Raw genomic sequence first — 22751 nt, forward strand, 5'->3', positions numbered from 1 at the left:
ATTCCCTTCATTCCTTTTTCTATTCCATTTTCTTTTCATTTCATTTTCTTTTCTTCCATTCCTGCTATTTTCATTCCATTCATTTCATTTCATTCATTCATTCCTTCATTCATTTCATTCCTTCATTCATTATTTTATTCATTCCATTTTCCATTTTTTATATTTTCTTCTTTCTTTTTCTTTCTTTCTTTCTTTCAACAATAATAATAACAAACAATAACATAACAAAACAATGGCTGCCTTTTTCAAGCTTTTCTTTTCTATCTCTCTTTTCTTTTCATGCTCTTTTCTCTCTTCTATATACTCTCTCTCTTGTATTCATTCGTACCAAACTATTCAGCCATTTCGGCCTACATATTTCATTTTCCTCCTTCCCATCACATCCTCCTCCTCCTCCTCATTTCGGCTTCGTACTGGCTATTTCATTCATTTCCTTCATTCCTTCCTTCCTTCCTTCCTTCCTTCATGCCCGTACCATTATTCCTTCATTACATTTCAGCCTGGCATAACAACTTTTTCTCTTTCTTTTCTTCAGTTAATACTGATGTCCACCACACATTTATTGCTTTAAATCTTCCTCCCTCTTCCTGCCCACTATTCTCAGAGGTAACCAATAGTCTATTGATGTCATGTCTAACCAGATCTCTGTTTGTCTATTCGTTATTAGTTGAAAGAAAAGGCTCCTTTTAAACCTGACAAAACTACCAAAGATCCCTTTAATTTCATTTCGATTAAGTTTGCTGGCACAGACAAATAAAATGCACTCCAATGCTCCATAATTCTATTATTTATCTTTTTTTTTTTTTCTTATTAAACTTTGTTTTAATGGAATCCCAAAATGTTGTGACAGATTTTTGGTCAAGTTGTTTCCACTAAAAAGAACTGATTTTAAAAACTAATAACTTAAAAACTGCCACATACAAAAAACCAAATGATCCATAAAACATTCTCCTTTCCTTCTAAAGGTTTTACGATGCATTGTGATCATCAACCAATCTTTTACTTAAACTTAAATGGCTAATTGAGACACACAGTTCTGAGACTATTCTTCCACCACTGATTAAGACTGGAGTGGAAGGTATTGGGGGTAATATTCATTTAGCCTTCTGAGCTTCCTGGGAAAACTTGGTGACCTTGCCAGCTTGAACTGCCTTCTTGTCCACTGCTTTGATGACACCTACAGCAACTGTCTGTCTCATGTCACGAAAGGCAAAACAGCCCAGAGGAGGATAGTCAGAGAAGCTCTCAACACACATGGGCTTGCCAGGAACCATATCAACAATGGCAATGTCACCAGGTTTCAAAAACTTTGGGCCATCTTCTAGCTTTTTCCCAGAATGATCAATCTCCTTCAGCTCAGCGAATTTGCAAGCTATGTGAGCTGTGTGACAATCTAGCACAGGTGCATATCCGGCACTGATTTAGCCAGGGTGGTTCAGCATAATCACCTGAGCCGTGAAGCTAGCTGCTTCCACTGATGGGTCATTTTTGCTGTTGCCAGCCACATTGCCACGATGAACGTCTTTGACAAATACATTCTTGACATTGAAGCCCACATTGTCCCCAGGAAGAGCTTCACTCAAAGCTTCATGGTGCATTTCAACAGAATTTACTTCACTTATTACATTGACTGGAGCAAAGGTGACCACCATGCCTAGTTTGAGAACACCGGTCTCCACTCGACCCACAGGGACAGTTCTAACACCACCAGTTTTGTCGACCTCCTGGAGTAGCAGGTGCAAAGGTTTGTCAGGTGGATGAGTTGGTGGAAAGATACAATCCAGAGCTTCAAGCAGCGTGGTTCCACTTGCACTGGCATCTTTACAGGGACTTTCCATCCCTTGAACCAAGGCATATTAGCATTTGGCTCCAGCATGTTGTCACCATTCCAACCAGAAATTGGCACAAATGCTACCGTGTCAGGGTTGTAGCCAATTTTCTTGATATAGGCGCTGACTTTCTTAACAATTTCCTTGTATCTCTTCTGGCTGTAAGGTGGCTCAGTGGAATCCATCTTGTTAACACCAACGATTAGTTGTTTCACACCCAGTGTGTAAGCCAGAAGGGCATGCTCATGGGTTTGCCCATTCTTGGAGATACCCGCTTCAAATTCACCAACACCAGCAGCAACAATCAGGACAGCACAGTCAGCCTGTTATGTGCCTGTAATCATGTTTTTGATAAAGTCTCTGTGTCCTGGGGCATCAATTGTGGTCACATAATACTTGCTGATCTTGAATTTCCATAGGGAGATATCAATAGTGATACTACGCTCATGTTCAGCTTTTAATTTATCCAAGACCCAGGCATACTTGAGAGCTCTTCCCCATCTCGGCAGCCTCCTTTTCAAATTTTTAGATGGTTCTTTTGTCGATCCTACCACATTTGTAAATCAGATGACCAGTTGTTAGACTTGCCAGAATCTACGTGTCCAGTGACAACAATGTTGATGTGAGTCTTTTCCTTTCCCATTTGGCTTAGTTAGATATAGCGTTGGTTTTCATGACACCTATATTCTGGCAGCAAACCTGTTGCGAAAAAGCCTTGGCTATTTTTTATTGGTCTCATTTTGAATGATTGCACAGACATGTATATTCTTTTGTTGCTTGAATATTTAGAAGCTGCTGTGCCCAGATGGGATTTTAAATTACTCCACCAAATTACAGACAACCAAGTTACTTCAGTCACTTCATGTTATGTGGCTTTAATGACAACTAGGTAATGTACTCTACGAAGGAATCAAGAAATCAGTCAGTCACTCTGCAATATAAAAATAAACTCTGCAATGTGTAAAATAATAGCTTCTTTGAATCCGTTAGCTTATCTGTAAAATGTGGATTTATAATTACCCATCTATCATACTAGATTACGTTTAGAGAAATATGATAACAAAAAAAAATGTCAATTGTTTAGTTAACTATCTGTTGTCATAAACAAGGTGATATTGATTAATTACATAGTTGGGGAGGCATGATTTGACCTATGAAATTCCAAAAGTTACAATTATAGTTGTATTATTTTAATAACTCAAACCAAACTCTACATACATACATATATATATGAATTAATTTTTAATTCATTTACTAGTTCGCCAGTATTTTGCCCTTCTAAATTCAATCTGGCCCAACTAGTGCTTCTTTCTACTACCTTAATATCAGAAATATAAAACACAATGGGTGTGTGTGTGTGTGTGTGTGTGTGTGAATGTGTGAATGTGAGAGAGTGTGTGCATGTGCATGTGTGTGTGCGTAAAAGTCTGAGGACCAGAATTTCAGTTTCCTACCTTTTCCTGTTTTACAAAGACGCAGCTTTTAAAAAAGTTAGTGTGTCATGAGGCGACTATTTTTAGTCTTTAATTTTATTAAGTTTAGCCCAAGGATTTTGAAGGAACTAGATACTACATAGAAATAATGAAGATGTTTTTAGTAGAGGAGTAGAATAACTTAATTTTGAGGCCTTTGAGGAGAAAGTCAATATTTATTAGTGCACATTGTTGCCATAAAACAACACATCCTTGTGATGACTCACCCAAAATACCTCCCACTGACATTTTTTGACCTTTAGAACTTTGACCAGAGGGGCTAGCCTAATTTGAAAGATGACAGTGATGATATTGGACTGTTTTTCATTAACGTATAATTTATATACGACAAATTATACAGTTGTCAAGCCTCAGTTTAATGGCTTTAGACAAATTTATATACCCAAATATTATTACTGAAAATGTAGGATATTTTTATCAACCAGCAAGTTAATTTGTGCCTTTCCAGTTGACTTCTCCCATCAAAGACAAATGTTTCCTGATTTCTAACACCATAGATTAGTTTTGTGTTTTGGGTCTTCATATAACTGCAATCATGTTCTAGGTATTCTTTAGTGTTTGGCTTCTTTCATTAACAAGAATGTATTTTAAATTTATTCATGTTTCTGACTGTAACAGTAGTTCATTTTTCTCTTGCTATATATTATTCCATTATGTGTATATACCACACATAACTTGTTTACCTGTTCTACTGTCGATAGCTTTTGAGTTATTTATAGTTTGGGACTATTATGAATAGAAACACAATAAATATCATTAAAGTCTTTTTCTGGGCACATGTTTTTATTTTTCTAGGTTATATACCTAGCAGAAGAATTAATAGTCAGTAAGAAACTGAACCTAACAGTTCTCTAAAATAGTTACATCATTTTTCACTTTTACCAACAATGTATGAGTTCCAATTTCTTCACATAGCCTCATAAACATTTAATATTGTAAGTTTTAATTTTAGCCATATTAGTGGGTGCGAAATGATATCATATTATGGTTTTAATATACATTTTTCTGATGACTAATGATGAGTACCATTTAATATGTTCCTTGGTCATTTCTGTATCTTATGTAATGTGTCTGGTCAAGATTTATGCATTTAAAAAAATTGGATCGTTTTTCTTTTTATTAATTTGTAGGAGTTTTTAAAAATATATATTCTATATTTGAGTCTTTTTTTGTAAGTATTTTATTCTAAATATTGGTTTGTACTCCTAATAGTGTTTTTCTTTGTTTGTTTTTGTTTTTTGAGGAACAGGAATGTTTAATTTTGGTGAAATTTAAAAATGTATCCATTTAAAAAATTATTTTAATTAGTTTCAAGTATACAGTACATTGGTTAGACATTTATATAGTTTATAAAATGATCCTCTTAATTGCTCCTTCTCTCCTCTGGTTTTCCACCTAGCCAATATATTAATGCTAACCACATTCCCTGTAGTTATATTCAGCTACTAATTTGTACTTCTTTAATCCTTCACCCCATTATCCCAGCCCCCCAAACTACCTCCCCTCTGTCCATCACCAAATTGTCCACTATATTTGTGAGTCCGTTTTTGATTAGTTTGTTCTTTTTGTTCCTTAGATTCTGCATATAAGTGAAATCATATGGTATTTATCTTTCTCTGTCTGACTTATTTCAGTCAGTATAATAACTTCTAGGTCCATACATGTTGCAATTGGTAGGATTTCATTTTTTTAATGGCTGAGTCATATTCCATTGTATATATGAACCATAACATCTGTTGATGGGCATTTATGTTGCTTCCATATCTTGGTTATTATAAATTGTGCTGCCATGAATATTGGGGTGTATAGATCTTTATGAATTGGATAAATACTCAGATGTGCAATTTCTGGGTCAAAAGGTATAACCATTTTTAATTTTTTGAGAAACCTCCATACTGTTTTCCATAGCAGCTGTACCAATTTGTAATTTCACCAACAATGTATAAGGGTTCTCTTTTCTCTGCATCCTCACCAACGCTTGTTCTTTGATTTATTGATGATAGCCATTCTGATAAGTGTCAGATGATATCTCATTGTGGTTTTAATTTGCATTTCTCTGATGATTGAGCATCTTTTCATATGTCTATTGTCCATATGTATTTCTTCTTTGGAGAAGTATCTGTTAAAGTCTTATGCCCATTTTTTAATTGGATGTTTGTTTTGTTTTGTTGTTGAGTTGAATGAGTTCATTATATATATTTTGGATAGTAACCTCTTATCAGATGCATCATTAGCGAATATCTTCTCCTAATCGGTTGGTTGTCTTTTTGTTTCATTGATGGTAAAATGTATCCATTTTTAAAGTTACTAGAGATTTTTGTGCCCTAAAAAATTTGCCTAAGTCCAAGGTTGCAAAGATATTCTCTTATGTTTTCTTTTAGAAGTTTTATAGTTTTAGCTTTTACATTTAGATCTTAGCTTCAACCAATTTTTGTATATGGAATGAGATGGAGTCAAGGTTCATTTTATTCTATTTATTCCAGTTATCCAGCACCATTTATTGAAGACTTTCCTATTCAATTACCTTGAAACTTTGATTGGAAATTAATTAACTATGTAAATGTGAGTTTATTTCTGTACTCTGTTATGTTCTATTCTATATGTTTATCCTTACGCCAATAGCACACTTTCTTGATTACTGTAGGTTTATAGTAAGTCAAAATCAATATAAATTATCTAATCTAGTTATTTTATTTTATTTTATTTTATGCTACTAGTTTCTAGGTAGGCTGAGGATTTAATTCATAATAGAGAGGCCTGGCATTTCTTTTTACTGCATTGTATGGGATAGTGTAAAAATTTTTACGTAGTAAGAGAGTAGTTCTCAACTTAGTTGTTAATCAAGATGCTTTTTTATTGAAGGTTGTTCTTCATTTAAGATTATTCTAATTCAAAATCATTTACATTTACATAAATTTTAGAATAAGTTTTTTCAATTTCTTTTAAAATCTTCTGGGAATTTTTTTGGGATTATGTCGAATCTATAGGTCAGTTTGAGGAGGATGGACACGTAACCAATATGAGTCTTTTAATCCATGAATATAGATTCTTCATTTTTTCTTTTTTTAATGTCAACAATGTGTTGTATGTTTTAGTATAGAGGTCTTTCACATTTTAATTAGCTTTATTGCTAGGCTATGATGCTTTCAGTACTATTGAATATGATAATTTTCCCCCAATTTTGTTGCTAGTATATAGATACACTTAAAAAAAGAAAAAAAAAAAAAACCTGGTGTCTTGCCACCTTGCTAAATTCACTTATTAATTCTGCTAGTGTTTTGGTAGATTTTTGGTACAAAGATTTTTCTATGTAGACTGTTGTCAATAATTAGTTTTTCTTCCTTCTTTATATTTTTAATTTTCATTTTGCATATGGCACTGGCTGGGCTTCCTGTACATTTTAAATAGTGATATGAGAGTATACCCTTAATTTCTTACTGGTTTAGGAGTGAGAACATTTAGTCTTTCATCATTCAATATGGTGTTACCTCTAGATTTTTCATAGGTGGCATTCATCAAGTTGAAGAAGTTCCCTTCTATTTCTTAGTTTGATGAGAATTTTATCATGAATGGGTGTTAAATTTTGTTAAGTGGCTTTGCTGCATCAATTGAGATGTTCATATTATTTTTCTTTTTTAGTTCCTTGTTATAATAAGTTTTCTCAATTGAGTTTTAAATCTTAAATCAATCTTGCATTTCTGGGATAAACCTCACTTGGTCATGATCTTTTTATATATTTCTAGATTTGCTTTGCTAACATTTTATTATGTATTTTTACATCCTTATTCATAAAAAATAATGGATGATAGTTTTATCTTGTAATATTTTTGTCTAGTTTTCTGTTAGGGTTATTTTTGCCTCATACTAAAAGTTGGGGAGTTCACTCCTCTATTTTCATTAACTTTATTTCATGAAAATTTTATTAGAATTCTTTTTTCTTAAATGTTTGGTAGAAATTACTAGTGAAACTCTGTGGCTCTGGAGTTTCCTTTGTGAGAAAAGTTTTGGTTAAAAATTCAATTTCTTTAATAGAAAACCTCAATTTAGAACTGTGTCAATAAGTAGAGTATTCTAGGACTTTGTCTGTTTCATCTGTCTACTTTTTATCCTTTTAATATCTTTAGGATCTATAGAGACAAGCTCCTGTTTCAATATTGACTTTGGTAATTTATGTTTTCTGTCTTATTTCTTGATTATTTTTGCTAGGATTTATAAATATATTCATTTATTTAAAGAATTAACTTTTATTTTTTAATATTCTATTAGTATTTTTTAAAAATTTTACTTTCTGTGTTTAATGTATTGTACTTTGTCTAGCTTCTTAAACTGGAATCTTATATATTGATTCTTCATTTTTTTCTAATATATGCTTTTAAGCTTAACTTTCTCTTCAAGTTGTACTTTAGCTGCATCATAAAATTTTGATTTTTTAAAAAAATATTGATCAGTTTAAGTATAGTTGACATACAAATTACATTAATTTCAGGTGTACAACATAATGATTCAACATTTTATAAATTACAGTGTGATTACCATGCTAAGTCTAGTAACCATCTGTCACTATACAAAATTATTATAATATTATTGATGATATTCCCTGTGCTGCATGTTATATCACCATGACCTATTTATTTTATAACTGGAAGTTTGTAGCTATTATTCCCCTTCACATTTTCTACCCTTCTACCCATCTACCACCCCTCTGGTAAACATCATTTTGTTCTCTATCTATGAGTCCATTTATTTATTTATTTATTTTTTACATTCTACATATAAATGAAATTATATGGTATTTATCTTTTCCTGTCTGACTTATTTCAACTAGAGTAATACTTCTAGGTCTATCCATGTTACCAATGACAAAATTTTATTCTTTTTTATTGCTAAGTGACATCCCATTGGATATATATACCAGATCTTCTTTATCCATTCATCTATTGTTGAAAACCTAGGTTGCTTCTATATCTTGGCCATTGTAAATAATGTTGCAGTGAACGTGAATGATGCATATATCTTTTCAAATTAGTGTCTTTATTTTCTTTAGATATATACCCAGACATGGAATTGCTAGGTCATAGGCAGTTCTATTTTTAACTTTTTGAGAACCCTCTATACTGTTTTTCATAGTGGCTGCACTAATTTACAATTAAACTAACGGTGCACATGGGTTCCCTTTACTCCACATCCTCCGCAACAGTTGTTGTTTATTAATAATAGCCATTCTGACAGGTGTGCAGTGATATCTTATTGTGGTTGTGACTTGATTTCCCTGGTAATTAGTGGCATTGAGTGTCTTTTCACATGCTTCTTGGCTATCTGTTTGTCTTCTTTGGATAAATATTTATTTAGGTCCTCTGCCTATTTATTAATTGTATTGTTTGTTTTTATATTGAATCGTATAAGTTCTTTATGTATTTTGGACATCAACCCTTTATCAGATATATTATTTGCAAATATTTTCTCCCATTCAGTAGGTTGTTCTTTTGTTTTAATGATGGTTTCCTTTGCTGTGCAAAAGTTTTTTAGTTTCATGTAGTCCCATTTGTTTATTTTTGCTTTTGTCGCCTTTGCCCAGGGAAACATATCCAGAAAAATATTGCTTAGGTAGAGGGGTATAGCTCAGGGGTAGAGCATTTGAATGCAGAAAAATATTGCTAATACCAATGTCAAAGAGTTTGCTTCCTATGTTTTTTCCCCCCCAGTTTTATGGTTTTAGGCCTACATTTAAGTCTTTAATCCATTTTGAACATATTTTTGTATGTGGTGTAAGAACATGGTCTAGATTCATTTTAGTTTTCTCAACACCATTTATTGAAGAGACTGTCATTTCTTCATTGTATGTTCTTGTATCTATTATTGTAGATTAATTGACCATATAAGCAAGGGTTTATTTCTCTCTTCTGTTCTATTCATCTATGTGTCTGTTTTTGTGCCAGTACCATAATGTTTTGAATTCGGTAAAATTGCACAATACAAAATTAATACACAGAAATCTGTTGCATTTCTGTACACTAATAAGAGAAATTGAGAAAATTCCATTTATAATTGCATCCAAAAGGATAAAATACCAAGGAGGTGAAAGACCTGTATTCTGCAAATTTTAAGACATTGATGAAAGAAATTGAAGACAATACAAATAAACAGAAGGACATATCTTATCGTGGATTGTTAGGACTGATATCCTCAAAATGTCCACAGTACCCAAAGCAATCTACAGATTCAATGCAATCCCTAGCAAAATACCAATGGCATTCTTTTCATAGAACTAGAACTAATAATGCTAAAATTGGTATGGAACCATAAAAGACACCAAATATCCAAAGCAATAGTAAAAAAAAAAAACAACAGAAAACTAAGCTGGAGGTATCATGCTCCTTGATTTCAAACTATACTACAAAGCTATAGTAATTTCTCTCTCTCTTTTTTTTTTTTTTTTAAACTCATGGATTATTTAGAAGTATGTTACCAAATTTCCAAGTATTTTGGGATTTTCTTTTCTAACTTAATACTATTTAGGTCAAAGAACATCATCTATGTAATCTCATTCTTTGGAATTTGAGGCTTGTTTTTTCTCCAGCATACAATCTATTTTCGTGACTGTTTTATTTGCAGTACAAAAGAATGTGTATTCTGCTGTTAGTGTTCCATAAATGTCAACTAGGCGAAGTTAGTCAATAAAGTTTTTTAAACCTTCTGTACCATTACTAATTTTTCGTCTAATCCAATAATTGCTGGAAAGTAATGTTAAAAACTCAATTATGACTTGAATTTGTCTCTTTTTAGCTTTTAACAATTTTTTCGCTTCACGTATTCTGAAGCTTTATTATTAGATGTTCATATATATAAGTGATTTTTAATATCTTTCTGATGTGTTGCATTTTATTACTATGAAATTTCCATCTAAAATATTTTATTGTTGTCCTATATGTAATGTGTCTCTTTTCTCTGGCTAGTTTTAAGATTTTTTTCTTTGATTTTCAACTGATTATGATGTACCTAGGTATAACTTACTTTATTTTACATCTTGTTGGGATTTGTTGAACTTCTTTAATCTGATTATAACTTTTGTCAATTTGGAAAATTCTTGGCCATTGTGTTTTCAAATATCTCTTCATTCACTTTATCCTTTCCATCTGAAAAGCTAATTACTTGTATGCAAAATCAAGATCATTTGATATTTTCCCATAGATTTCAGATGCTCTGTTCCTTTTATCACTGTCCCTCCTCCCTCTGGGTTTCATTTAGGATAATTTCTATTGACTTATCTTCAAGTTTACTGATTTTTTCCTTCGATATATGCAGGTAAGCCCATTGTATGAATTCTTTTATGATACATTTTTTATTGCCAGCATTTCAGTTTGTATCTTTTTTTTATAGTTTCCATCTATATTCTGAAAATTTTCATATTTTTTTCACATTGTTGTCCATCATATTCATTAAATCTTTTAACACACTTATCAGAGCCATTTTATAAACCCTGATTTTATATTTCTGATATTTAGATCATCTCTAGATCTGCTTATACCGAATGTTTTTGTCCTGATCAGAAATGAAATTTTCTTGCTTCTTCTCATATCTCGGGAGAACTTTTGGAGATTTCTTTCATTTTTTTGATATGATTTACAGCTTTTCGTATTTCTGGATTCTATTATTCACTGTCCTTCCTTTGGCTTTCTACTTTTTGAGATATCTTTCTCCACTGTAGTGAAGAACTAGAACACCTTGGAGGGATTGCTCTCAGTTCTGTTGCTTTTCTCCCAGCCTTCAGCATGCTAAGGATTTGTATTTGAGGTATTTCCTGGGTACCTGAACAAGGAGTGGCTCTCTGTAGGCTGTTCAAACTGTTCTCATCTTTCTCTGTATTACTTGTCTACTCTGTGCACTCAATTAAATCTCATGGAGAAGAATTGCAGGGCGAGGGCATATTTGTTCTGTGAGTGGGGCCCCTCAAGATTCTAATGTCATACTAACATTGACTGGTTTCTTCCATGTTGTGGCAAATTCCTCTTCTTGAGGAGGACTCCCTTTCTTCGAGGAACAAAAGCAGCCCTGAATCTCTTCTATCTTATAAAGGATTAATAACTTTTGAAATTTTGTTCATTTAGGTTTTTTTAAAATGCCATCTTTGTTGCTATATTTAAAAAGACTATAGTTTTATAATTCATCTGACGTTCTCATTGCTGGAGGTGAAAATATCTTCTAACTTTTTATATTCTACTCAGAAGCGAAGTCCTTGAACTAACTTAGAAGGGATATTAAAGTCATATAACTGAGTGTTTGTAAATCAAATAAAACAGATCTTAAGGTATAGAATTACACCCCATTTTAAAAAATTAAATTATATTGCTCAGCATTATATAAATATTTTTATCAGATATCCTTTGAGCATTTCTTAAATGCAAATCCATATTTAAAAGAATGATTGCTACCATTGAGATAATAAAAGGAATGTGATAAGGCTCTACATGATATGCTAAAAGGTAGTCTAGTAAATATCTTGAGCAAAGCCCAAAGTTTAAAAAAAATTGTACTTTTCCAATATAATTATGAATTAAAAGACTTATCATGGTCTTTCTCAGCTCTTTCTCATATTTCCCTTGCATAATAGATTAAAATGTGGCTATTTTAGACACAAATTAATTCTAGAATAGTAAAATTTAACTGTACTCCAACTGGGTATTTCAATTTAAAAATTAAACTTATAATGGCTACGTCTTTGTCTTTATAATATATTTAACTTTTCTTTTTTTTCTTTTTAGGAATCCTAAAACCAAAATATTAGAACAAAAACAGAAACATGGCGCATCATGTTCTAATTCTTTGGATAGTTTCAGTCCTGCTTCTTCAGAATTCTATATTAGCTGAAGATGGAGAAATAAGATCAAGTAAGAACTATCAGCATTGTTTTTGTTAACAACAAATTGATTGTAGAAATCAAATAAGAGAGATCAAATAATGGTTTTAAGGACCTTATTGTCTTTGATGCTATAATTCCCTAAAATGATCAAATTGCTATGTTACACATTAACAGAGGGAAAGCTTTATCAGGGGTAATTTTGAGAAAATCTATGCTAATTGTTTATTCTATTAACTCATCAGGCTTTGGAATAAATACTCTGGTATTGAGTTCCTGTTCAGCCCTTTAGGAGCATCTTGATATGGAGATAAAAGAAAATACCTACCTCATAAAATGGTTATCATAAAATGGTTATCCATGAAGTTATCTCATAAAGATAATGAGATAATCTATGTAAATGAGATGATGCATATAAAAGGTTAAGCACGGTGACATCTTGGTAAATGGTGACCGTTATTCTGATTCCCTGTAGTAAAGCTTACATTAGAGAAGGAGGGCTATATTAATGTAGTTCCCCGGCCACCATTTACAGATAACATACTTCTTTTTGAAAACTTATTTTTGCATTATAAAACTTATAAACTACTATGAATTAATTATGATTTCTATAACAGTTAAATTAGATGGTTTGAGAACTTGATACAACTTGGCTAAAAATTTATTAAAACAATAATATTTAATGTTTGCATAACACTTTCATAGTTTAATTGACCCAAACTCTCTACAAGGTAGACAGTCTTTTGTCTGTTTTTTTTTGAGTGAGAAAAGAGATTCACAAAATTTAAGAGGCTTACCTAGTGTCATACAGCTTGTTAGAACTGTGACTAGTATTTGAACTATGCTTTTGATCTTCAGTCCATTCCTTTTCTATGACACCAGTGATTTATCTCTCTGAGAGAGGTCTCTGGGAGTGGCATTTTGTCTGGAGTTTATAAATGGCAATATTTGCTTTGTACTCACGCTCTTGGCTAACCTCGCAGGTATGAAATACCTGCTCCATGACTCTGGAAGGGATAGGAAGGGCCAAGAATAACTCTGTAAGAGTTTAAATCACTGAATCAAGTGACACACAAACACTAGCAAGTCCAGACAATAATGGATCTCATAGTATTTAGGAAGGACGACATTGAAGAGCTTTGCAAACACAACTTTCCTGTCCTTTTCATCTCTTCCACAAAACCTCAATAAAAGCACAACCCCAGACCAGTTTCCAGCAATAACAGAAGAACTACATTCCCTTGGGTTAGAAAATCTTCCTCTGGGCCAAAGTTCATTTTACTTTCCCTGCCTTAAACTCTAGCCTTAAACTCTAGCAGTGGTCACCATGGCAGAGATTGTTGGAATACTGTCCCTTGTGCCCTACTGTACTTTATCACCACCTGCCACAGAGCACGTTAGGAGTAATATCATAATCATACTTATATTTTTGAGACAAATCCATGTTTTAGCAAATTTCTTTTTTGGTAACTTCTCAACTGTTATACATGTTTACCTGAAAGTACTGGTTATGGTGATGGGTGAGTTGCGATAACTGTAAAATCAAGGCCTCTTCATGTGAGCCTAGTCACCATCCCAGATATATAAGTAGACAAAGGTAAGGAAAAGAATGGTAATGAAAGGAGAGAAATGGAGGGAGTGAGAAGGGAAAGAGAGGGAGAGATTGATTGATTTATATGTTGATTTACTCCTAAGGAGATGTAAAAATAGTAATATTAATTGTCACTAAACAATTTTTCCAGTACCATTCTTTGCAATCATGATATCTTATTTGCAACATATACAGAAAATAAATCACCCTTTTTATAACTTTAAATTGAGCATCTGATCACAACTTACTATTAAGGGAGACCATTAATATGAGTAAAAACACAATACTTAAAATATACTATCATCTTACCTTGGCTCATCTTATTCTATTTCAACTCCTCAAATCCAGGGACATATGATTCTTATCAGATGAGCCATAAACAGTAGTATTTTTGCTGCTTTGAGTGCAGAAATTATAGAAGGAGAAGACAAGTACAGCAGTTAATTCCTATGCACTCTGTTGGCCATTTTAAATACTGGAATTACTCAAACCAGTTTGTGCTTTAGGCTGTGCATGTCTCTCATCTCTAGACCTTTGCACTTGTTCTTTCCTCTATAAGAATGTCTTCTTCTATACCTGCCTAAAGCTCTTCTTTCAGATTTCAATTTGCCGGTAGGCTTTTTCATGCAACCTTCCTTGACTTTCCACAGATAGGTTTTTACCTCCTTCTAAATGTTCTCATAATACTTTGTACTTTACCCAACCAGCCAGTTCTCTGTCTTACTAGACTATGAGCTTTTTGAAATATCTTCTGTGTCTTATAAGCCAGTCCATAGCATGATGTCAGGCATAGAGTAGGTATTCAATATACATATAGCAAAATAATAATATAGGGCTAGAGGCATGTCATGCACTGTGGAAAAGAGAGATAAGATTTTTGTTTTGCTTTTCCACAAGTGTTTGGAAGTTGTTTAGGTGTAATTTGCACCTGAGTTAGTCTTTTTTCCCAATTGATCACACTTGTTTCCTGGTGTCTTGAAACAAGAATCTTTATCAGTATGGAGAAATACTCTTGAATATAGATTCACTTAGCACAAAACAAGCTAATGTTTTGATTACTATTGGCTGAGGATGAGAGATCACACCTTTAAAATCTTGTCTTGCATGTAGGGCAAGAGTGACTGCTTTGTGATCTTGGTTCATCTAACTTTCATCAACAAAATTAAAAAATAAGGATCTTTAGTAGCTAGTTGAGTCCTGAATTTGGCAGAAAATTTTTTAAAAATTTCTTTCCACCTATGTATTGGTTCACATTTATAATTTTAAATATTTCAGGTAATATTAAATAAAGCATATTTCAGTGATAAAACAATGATGTTGGCGTATAGCTGAAAATCATTTATTTATTTATTTATGTTTTAATTTATTCAGTGGAGAAATAGATAAAATGCTGCTTTATGGTAATACCTGCCCTTACCAAGAGATATTTAAATATTATACTCATATACAGCATGCATTTTCTGCTACTTTTAAAGCTGAATTATTAATTTTAAAAATAAGAGAATTAAATATTAACAAAAATCATAGCCCTCATTTACAAACAATTTTCATGAGCTAGGCAGTTTATCTGATTTAATCTTCACAAAGGTCCTGTAACTATTTACTATTGTCTTTTTCTTTTTAAAAATTTTAGCTTTATTGGGGTATAATTGACAGTAAAATTGTAAACTATTTAAAGTATACATTGTGATTTGATATACATATACATTGTGAAAGGATTCTGTCCATCTAGTTAATTAAAAAATCATGCATTCAAACCTTTCCACTTTTTGCTTTTTATACAAGTATGCTCTGATGATTTTCTTTTTCACTTAGGTTGTCGTACTGCTCCAACAGATTTGGTGTTCATCTTAGATGGTTCTTACAGTGTTGGTCCAGAAAACTTTGAAATAGTGAAAAAGTGGCTTGTTAATATCACAAAAAACTTTGACATAGGACCAAAGTTTATTCAGGTTGGTGTGGTCCAGTATAGTGACTACCCTGTCCTGGAGATTCCTCTTGGAAGCCATAATTCAGGAGAGAATTTGATGGCAGCAATGGAATCTATACACTACTTGGGAGGAAACACAAGGACTGGAAAGGCCATTCAGTTTGCACTTGATTATCTTTTTGCCAAATCCTCACGTTTTCTGACTAAGGTAGCAGTGGTACTTACGGATGGTAAATCCCAAGATGAAGTCAAAGATGCAGCAGAAGCAGCAAGAGACAGTAAAATAACATTATTTGCCATTGGCGTTGGTTCAGAAACAGAAGATGCAGAACTTAGAGCTATTGCCAACAAGCCTTCATCTACTTACGTGTTTTATGTGGAAGACTATATTGCAATATCCAAAATAAGGGAAGTGATGAAGCAGAAACTCTGTGAAGGTAAGCCTTCATATAATTTGGAAACAATTAATAATTGTACTTTCTTGTATTTTGGTACAACCGGTTCATTAACGCTGGTTTAAATAGTTATAGTTAATGTCAAATAATTTATTATGTTAGAATTGAGGTGAACACCAATTTTTGTTTTCTGTTTATTCTGGATAAATTTTGTTTTTAGAAATGATTACTTATAAAATCTGTAGTTGGAAAATATAATATTTTGTTACATTAGTTGTTTTTTCCTTTCAATTACAACATGTCTATTGTGGAGATAATAGAAAATAGAGATGAATAAAAATATATGTAAGCTACACACAATCCTATGACTCTTGTTAATAAATTTTTACTGCCTTTTTTTTATTTCAGCCTTTTTCTTTATTTCTGAGAGTTTATGCATGTGCGTAAATAAGGATAATATTGTATCTATATAATTTAATATTCAATTTTCATGTTGTGTAATCTATTATTGTGTGTATAGTTTTCAAACTCTTAATGAGATAGTAGACAATCTCTTAAGATTATTTAAGGATTTCTCTATTTTTGTATGTTTAGTTAATTTCTAAGTTTTTCTATTATAAAAACAGTTAATATTCATTAACAATTCTGAATGAGAATTTCTCATTATTTCTTTAGAGAACAAAGATCAAATTACTACCATTTTAAAGCTCTGGAAAAATGTTAGAAATTGTACTTGAGAGAGACTTGAACTCCCACTAGCAGTGAGAAAACATTTGAAAATATACATACTTATTAATCTATTAATTATGTTTGTCACTACATAAAATCTAACTTCATGTTTTTGATAACTCCAAGGTATGGGAAAATTCCAATTTTTGGTAAACATTAATCCTGTTAAGGTATAGACATACTTATGTTCAGATTATTTTGGGGAAGAGTAATTTGCTTGAATCCTTTCTTTTTAATATTATGGACATTTAATATGCCATATACCTAAAAAATAATATTCATGTAAAATGGAAAAGCTTTTTCCCCAATTTACCAGCATAAACTCCAAAAATAGATTGGTTCACATTTGACAGGAAAATTTCTAAATCATTGTGGCTTAGACAAAAATTAATTCCTCTTTTGTTTTCATATTTGTTTGGGAGACATGGTAGATAAAAACATTAATTTTTAGATTATTTAAGAAATTAAGCTTTTTCTTTAATCAAACTTTACAAAGGTACTAGAACAAGTACAAATAGTAATCACAGTTATTCTTTTTATAAGTCCCTAACAGTAAGATTATGTTGACTTTTGTCATCTTGTACAGGTCAGAGGGATTGATATTTTTAATATGTTGTCAAAACAGTTAGAATATTTGGTTTTGAAGCTAGATATGTTTCATTATTAAAGTAGACTTTTCATGCTGAAATTTTACTTATCATTCATTTTTATCCTGAAATATAAATTCAGTTACATATGTTTGCTTCAGAGATGTTTTTGTAGATATGTATTTTGGTAAATGCATTCTATTTTAAAAATTCTAGTTACACATCAAAGAGTAGCGATGCTTAAAAGGTGTAAAAAAAAAAACAGCTAAAATGTACAGTCTGTAAAAAAAAAATCAGATTTGAAATCTTACCAAATATTTCTTCATCCACACTCAAAAAAGAATGTAAATAGTGTCTGTGTCTATTTAGTTTACATGTATACTGTACAATAGCCATCTTTTAAAGTATAGGTTTTGAAATCATACTTATGGAATATATGGACATTTTTGTACTTGACTTTTTATACTTCATGGATTATGATTAATGGACTAAACAGATACATTGCTATATTGCAGCAGCCTCAAATCATATAATTTATATTTGAATCATTTGACAATTGCATTTTGACAGTTAACTTCTATTTTGAGGTTCTCAGCATATAGAATTACCATTTCCTAACACTGTTTGCTTTTATACTCTGCTGTAGTCTATCTGCAATGAACAAAATATTATTTATATTTTTGTTTCCATATGGATTATTTCATTTTCATGGACCTACCATTTCCCTGGTGGTGTATTCTGCACTATATCCCTTATTTCAGGTCTACTTTTTTGTTGATGACCAATGGTTTCTTTAATCTGTCTGAGAGCCTAATTCTTCTTTTATTTTTCTATTTTCTTATTGTGGTAAAAAACACATGTTAGATCTACCCTCTTGACACATTTTAAGTATATAAGACAGTATTGTTAACTATATGTACAGTGTTGTACTATAGATTGCTAGAACTTTTTCATGTTGCGTGACTGAAACTCTGTGCCCACTGGACAGCAACTCTCCCAAATCCCTCTTCCCCCCAACCTACAACCATCATTTTAGTTTCTGTTTCTATGAGTTTGACTTGTCTTTCTGTGACTGGCCATTGGGATTTTGATAAGGATTGCATTGAATCTGTAGATCATTTCGTGTGATATGGACATTTTTACAATATTGGTTTCCAATCCATGAACATAAGATGTCTTTCCACTATGGCCATGCCACCCTGAACATGCCTGATCCCATCTGATCTCGGAAGCTAAGCAGGGTCGGGCCTGGTGGGTCCTTAGATGGGAGACCACCTAGGAAGATCAGGTGCTGTAGGCATAAAAACAAACAATCAAACAAAAGAAAACAAACAAAGATGTCTTTCCATTTGTTTCTTTCAGCAATATTTTGTTGTTTTCAGCATGAAGTCTTTCACCTCCTTGGTTGATTATATTTCTTAATATTTTATTCTTTTTGATGTTCTGGCTATTATTTCCAATACTATATTGAAATAGAGGAAAAGCTTTCAGTTTCTCACCATTGAGTATGATGTAGTTGTGGCTCTTCATATATGGCCTTTATTATGCTGAGGTAAATTTTTCTATGCTTATTTTGATGGGTTTTTTTACATCATGCAAAGATGTTGAATTTTGTCAAATGTTTTTTTTCCTGCATCTATTGAGGTAATCATGTGACTTTTATGCTTCATTCTGTTAATGTGGTGTATCACATTAGTTGATTTCTTAGCTTTAATCATCTTTGCATCCCAAGCATAAGTCCTACTTGGTCATGGTGTATGACACTTTTTAATCCTTTTGCTATGCTGTTAAATTCAATTTGCTAGTATTCTGTAGAAGATTTTTGCATTCCTATTAATCAGGAATATTGGCCTGTAGTATTCTTTTCTTCTGGTGTCTTTTTCTGGCTTTCATATCTGGATGATGCTGGCCTCATAAAAAGTGTTTGGGAATGTTCTTTCCTCTTAAGATTTTTGGAAAAGTTTGAGAGGATTGGCATTAATTCTTCTTTAAATGTTTGGTAGAATTGCCTAGTGAAAACATCTGGTCCTGGGCTTTGGGGGAAGGTTTTTGATTACTGATTCCATCTCTTCACTAGTTACAGGTCTGTTCAGATTTTCTATTTTTTATTATTCAGTTTTGGTAGGTTGTATATTTTAGGAATTTATCCATTTCTTCTAGCTTATCAAATTTGTTGGTGTATAATTATTGTAGTCTCTTAAGATCCTTTGTGTTTCTATGGTATGAGTTATAATCTCTTTCATTTCTCCTTTTATTTATTTGGCTCTTCTTTTTCTCTTAGTTAATCTAGCTAAAGGTTTGTCAGTTTTGTTGAACTTTTCCAAAAACAAATTCTTAATTTGTTGAGTTTTCTATAATTTTAATATTCTCTATTCTCTGATCTAATTTTAATTATTTTCATAACTCTGGTAATTTTGGGTTTAGTTTTTTTCTTTTCTAGTTTCTTGATGTATAAAGTTAGGTGGTTTATTCGAGAGCTTTATTTTTTAATGTACATTTTTTCATAGCTATTCAGTTTTTCTTAGTACTACTTTTGCTGTATCCCATAAGTTTTAATGTGTAGTGTTTTAGTTTTTGTTTGGCTCAAGACATTTTCTAATTTCTCTTTTGACTTCTTTTTTGACTCAGTGACTGTTCAAGAGTGTGTTAATTTCCACATGTGTGTATTTTCCAGTTTTTCTCCTGTCATTAATTTCTAGTTTTGTTCCACTGTGGTTGAAAAATATACCTGGTATGATTTTAATCTTTTAAATTTCTTAAGACTTGTTTTGTGACCTAATATGTTTATCCTGGAGAATGTTTTTATTTTTTTGTGCTTGAAAAGAATGTACATTCTGCTGCTGTGTGGTTGAATGCTATGTTCATGTCTGTTAGATTTTATGATCTATACTGTTGTTCAAATTATTTTTTTTTCTTTTTGATCTTCTGTCTGGATGTTCTAGCCATTATTAAAAGTGGAATATTGAAATCCCTTACTATTATTGTGTACTGTTATTTCTCCTTTCAGTTCTGTAGGTGTTTGCTTCATATATTTGGGTGCTATTATGTTGTGTGCATATTTATTTATAATTATTATGTCTTGTTGGTGAGTTGACCCCTTTTTCATTATATAATGAATTTTTTTGTCTCTTTTGGCAGTTTTTGGCTTAGAGTCTATTTTATCTGTTATAAATATCACCACCTTTGCTCTCTTTTGGTTACTGCAGTTATGGAGTACTTTTTTCATCCCTTTGCTTTTAGCCCATGTGTGTCCTTAAAATTCAAAGGTACATCTCTTATGGACAGTATATAGATGGATTTTTTTTTAATCCATTTATTCACTCTATATCTTATCATTGGAAAGTTTAGCCCATTTACATCTGAGATAATTACTAATAGGGAAAGATTTAATATTGCCATTTTATTGTTTTCTGTCTTATAGCTTTTTTTTTTGTCCTTTTCTCTCATGTTCTTCCTTTGTGTTTCATTGATTTTGTAGTGACATGCTTTGATTCCTTTCTTATTTTCTTTGTGTATCTTCTATAAATATTTTGTTTGTGGTTGCCATGAGGGTTATATAAAACATATAGTATGAAAGTCTATTTTAAGCTGATAACCATTTAACTTCAAATACATACAGATATTCTACATTTTTTGCTTCTCCATGCCCCACTCACACTTTGTAATGTTTTTTTATTTTTCAATTACAGTTATGATTTAATATATTAATTTCAAGTATACAGCCTAGTAGTTAGACATTTATATGATTTATGAAGTGATCCTTCTGATTATACTTTGTAATTGATGTCACAAATTACATCATATACTGTATATTTAACATATCTTTACAGTTATAGTTATTGTTTATATTTTTGTCTTTTAACTTCTGTATCAGAATTAGAAGTTATTTACAACTGCTACTATAGTATTTCAGTATTCTGAATTTGTTTACATATTTTCTTTTACCAGAGGGTTTTATACTTTCCAAATATTTTGTGTTGCTGTTTAACATCCTTTCATTTCAACTCGAAGGAATTCTTATAAGGCAGATCTAGTGGTGATGAATTCTTTCAACTTTTTTTTTTTCAACTTGAGAAAATGTTTATTTCTTACTCATTTTTGAAAGACACTTTTTCCAGATATAGTATTTTTGGTGGGCAGTTTATTTTATTTTATTTTTTTTATTTTAGCACTTTGAATATATCATCCCATTCCCTTGTGGCTTGCATTTCTACCAAGAAATCCACTGAAAGTCTTTTGAGATACCCTTGTACATAATGAATTATTTTTGCTGCTTTCAAAATTCTCTGTCTGTGGATATCTATTTCTTATCATAGATTTAAATAGTTTTTTTGAATGAGCTCTGCCTCTTTCTCTTTCTGGAACTCTCATACTGTGTATGGGATACTTGATTGTGTCCCATAAAATAATTTAGGCTTCTTTCAATCATTCTCATTCTTTTAAATTTTTGTTCCTCAACCTGGATAATTTTAAATGATCTGTCTTTAAGTTTGCTGATCTTTCTTCTGCTTGATCAAGTTTGATTTCAAACCCTGGTAGCCAATTTTTTCAATATAGTTATGGTGTTCTTCAGCTCCAGATGTTTGTTTGGTTCTTCTTTATATTTTCTGACTCTTTGTTGATATTTTCCTTTTGTTCATACAATATTTTCTTAAACTTGTAGAGCATCTTTATGATGCTTATTTTGAATTCCTTGTCAGATAATATACCTCCTTTACTTTAGGGTTGATAACTGGAGAGTTATTTTGTTCCTTTGGGTAATGTTTCTCTGTTTCTTCATGTATCTCACACAATTGTTTTGGGATTCACACATTTTAAAAATTAGTCATCTCTCTCAATCTTTACCAGTTGGCTTTGTACAGGGGAGTCCCTCACCAATCTGCCTGGTTTAGATTCCAGGGGCCTCTGAAAACTTTTATGCAGAGGATGAGACTTCTCTGGGTCTGTGTAATCTCTTCATTAGAGAGCCTTGCTTATTTCCTTTTAGGTGCTCAATATTTTACTTCCTTTGGTGTCTGTCTGCAGTACTTCAATTTCCTTAGTTTTGTAGCCACAAGATTTCTCACTTTCTCTTGTTGTCTGTGGACACCAGGCAGCCAAAATACACTGGTTCCCTGTCAGCATTCTTAGGCAATACCAATATCATTTCCTCAGGCAGCTCTTCGAAAAGCTAAAATAGCAAATATATGCTCCAGTCTTGTCTCTCCTTCCTGAGGGAGAAGACTCAATTTGAGCATCATCTTCTGATCATGCTGAGCCATACCAGCTACAACAAGCCACCTTCAGTGCTTTCCATCATGGTACACTTTAACTTGGAATAATGTTTAAGACTTCTCCCCATTT

At 32.1% G+C, this 22751-nt stretch overlaps 1 protein-coding gene and 2 pseudogenes across 2 annotated transcripts in view; 2 read left to right on the forward strand and 1 right to left on the reverse strand.

Annotated features, from left to right (window-relative positions):
- COL21A1 (collagen type XXI alpha 1 chain) overlaps positions 1 to 22751 on the forward strand; it is a 154579-nt gene that overhangs the window by 36488 nt on the left and 95340 nt on the right. For both annotated transcript variants that reach the window (XM_039852935.1, XM_039852933.1), the window contains 2 exons: positions 12082 to 12207; positions 15583 to 16134. In XM_039852935.1, coding sequence (XP_039708869.1) covers positions 12120 to 12207; positions 15583 to 16134 — 640 coding nt within the window. In that variant the 5' untranslated portion in view covers positions 12082 to 12119. The remainder of the gene's footprint in view (positions 1 to 12081; positions 12208 to 15582; positions 16135 to 22751) is intronic.
- On the reverse strand, positions 1095 to 2472 carry LOC120594811 (elongation factor 1-alpha 1-like; annotated as a pseudogene).
- Positions 18590 to 18708, forward strand: LOC120595071 (uncharacterized; annotated as a pseudogene).

This window comes from Pteropus medius, unplaced genomic scaffold, assembly GCF_902729225.1.
Source record: "Pteropus medius unplaced genomic scaffold, Ma_sr-lr_union100, whole genome shotgun sequence".
In the NCBI taxonomy this organism is placed as follows: Eukaryota; Metazoa; Chordata; class Mammalia; order Chiroptera; family Pteropodidae; genus Pteropus; species Pteropus medius.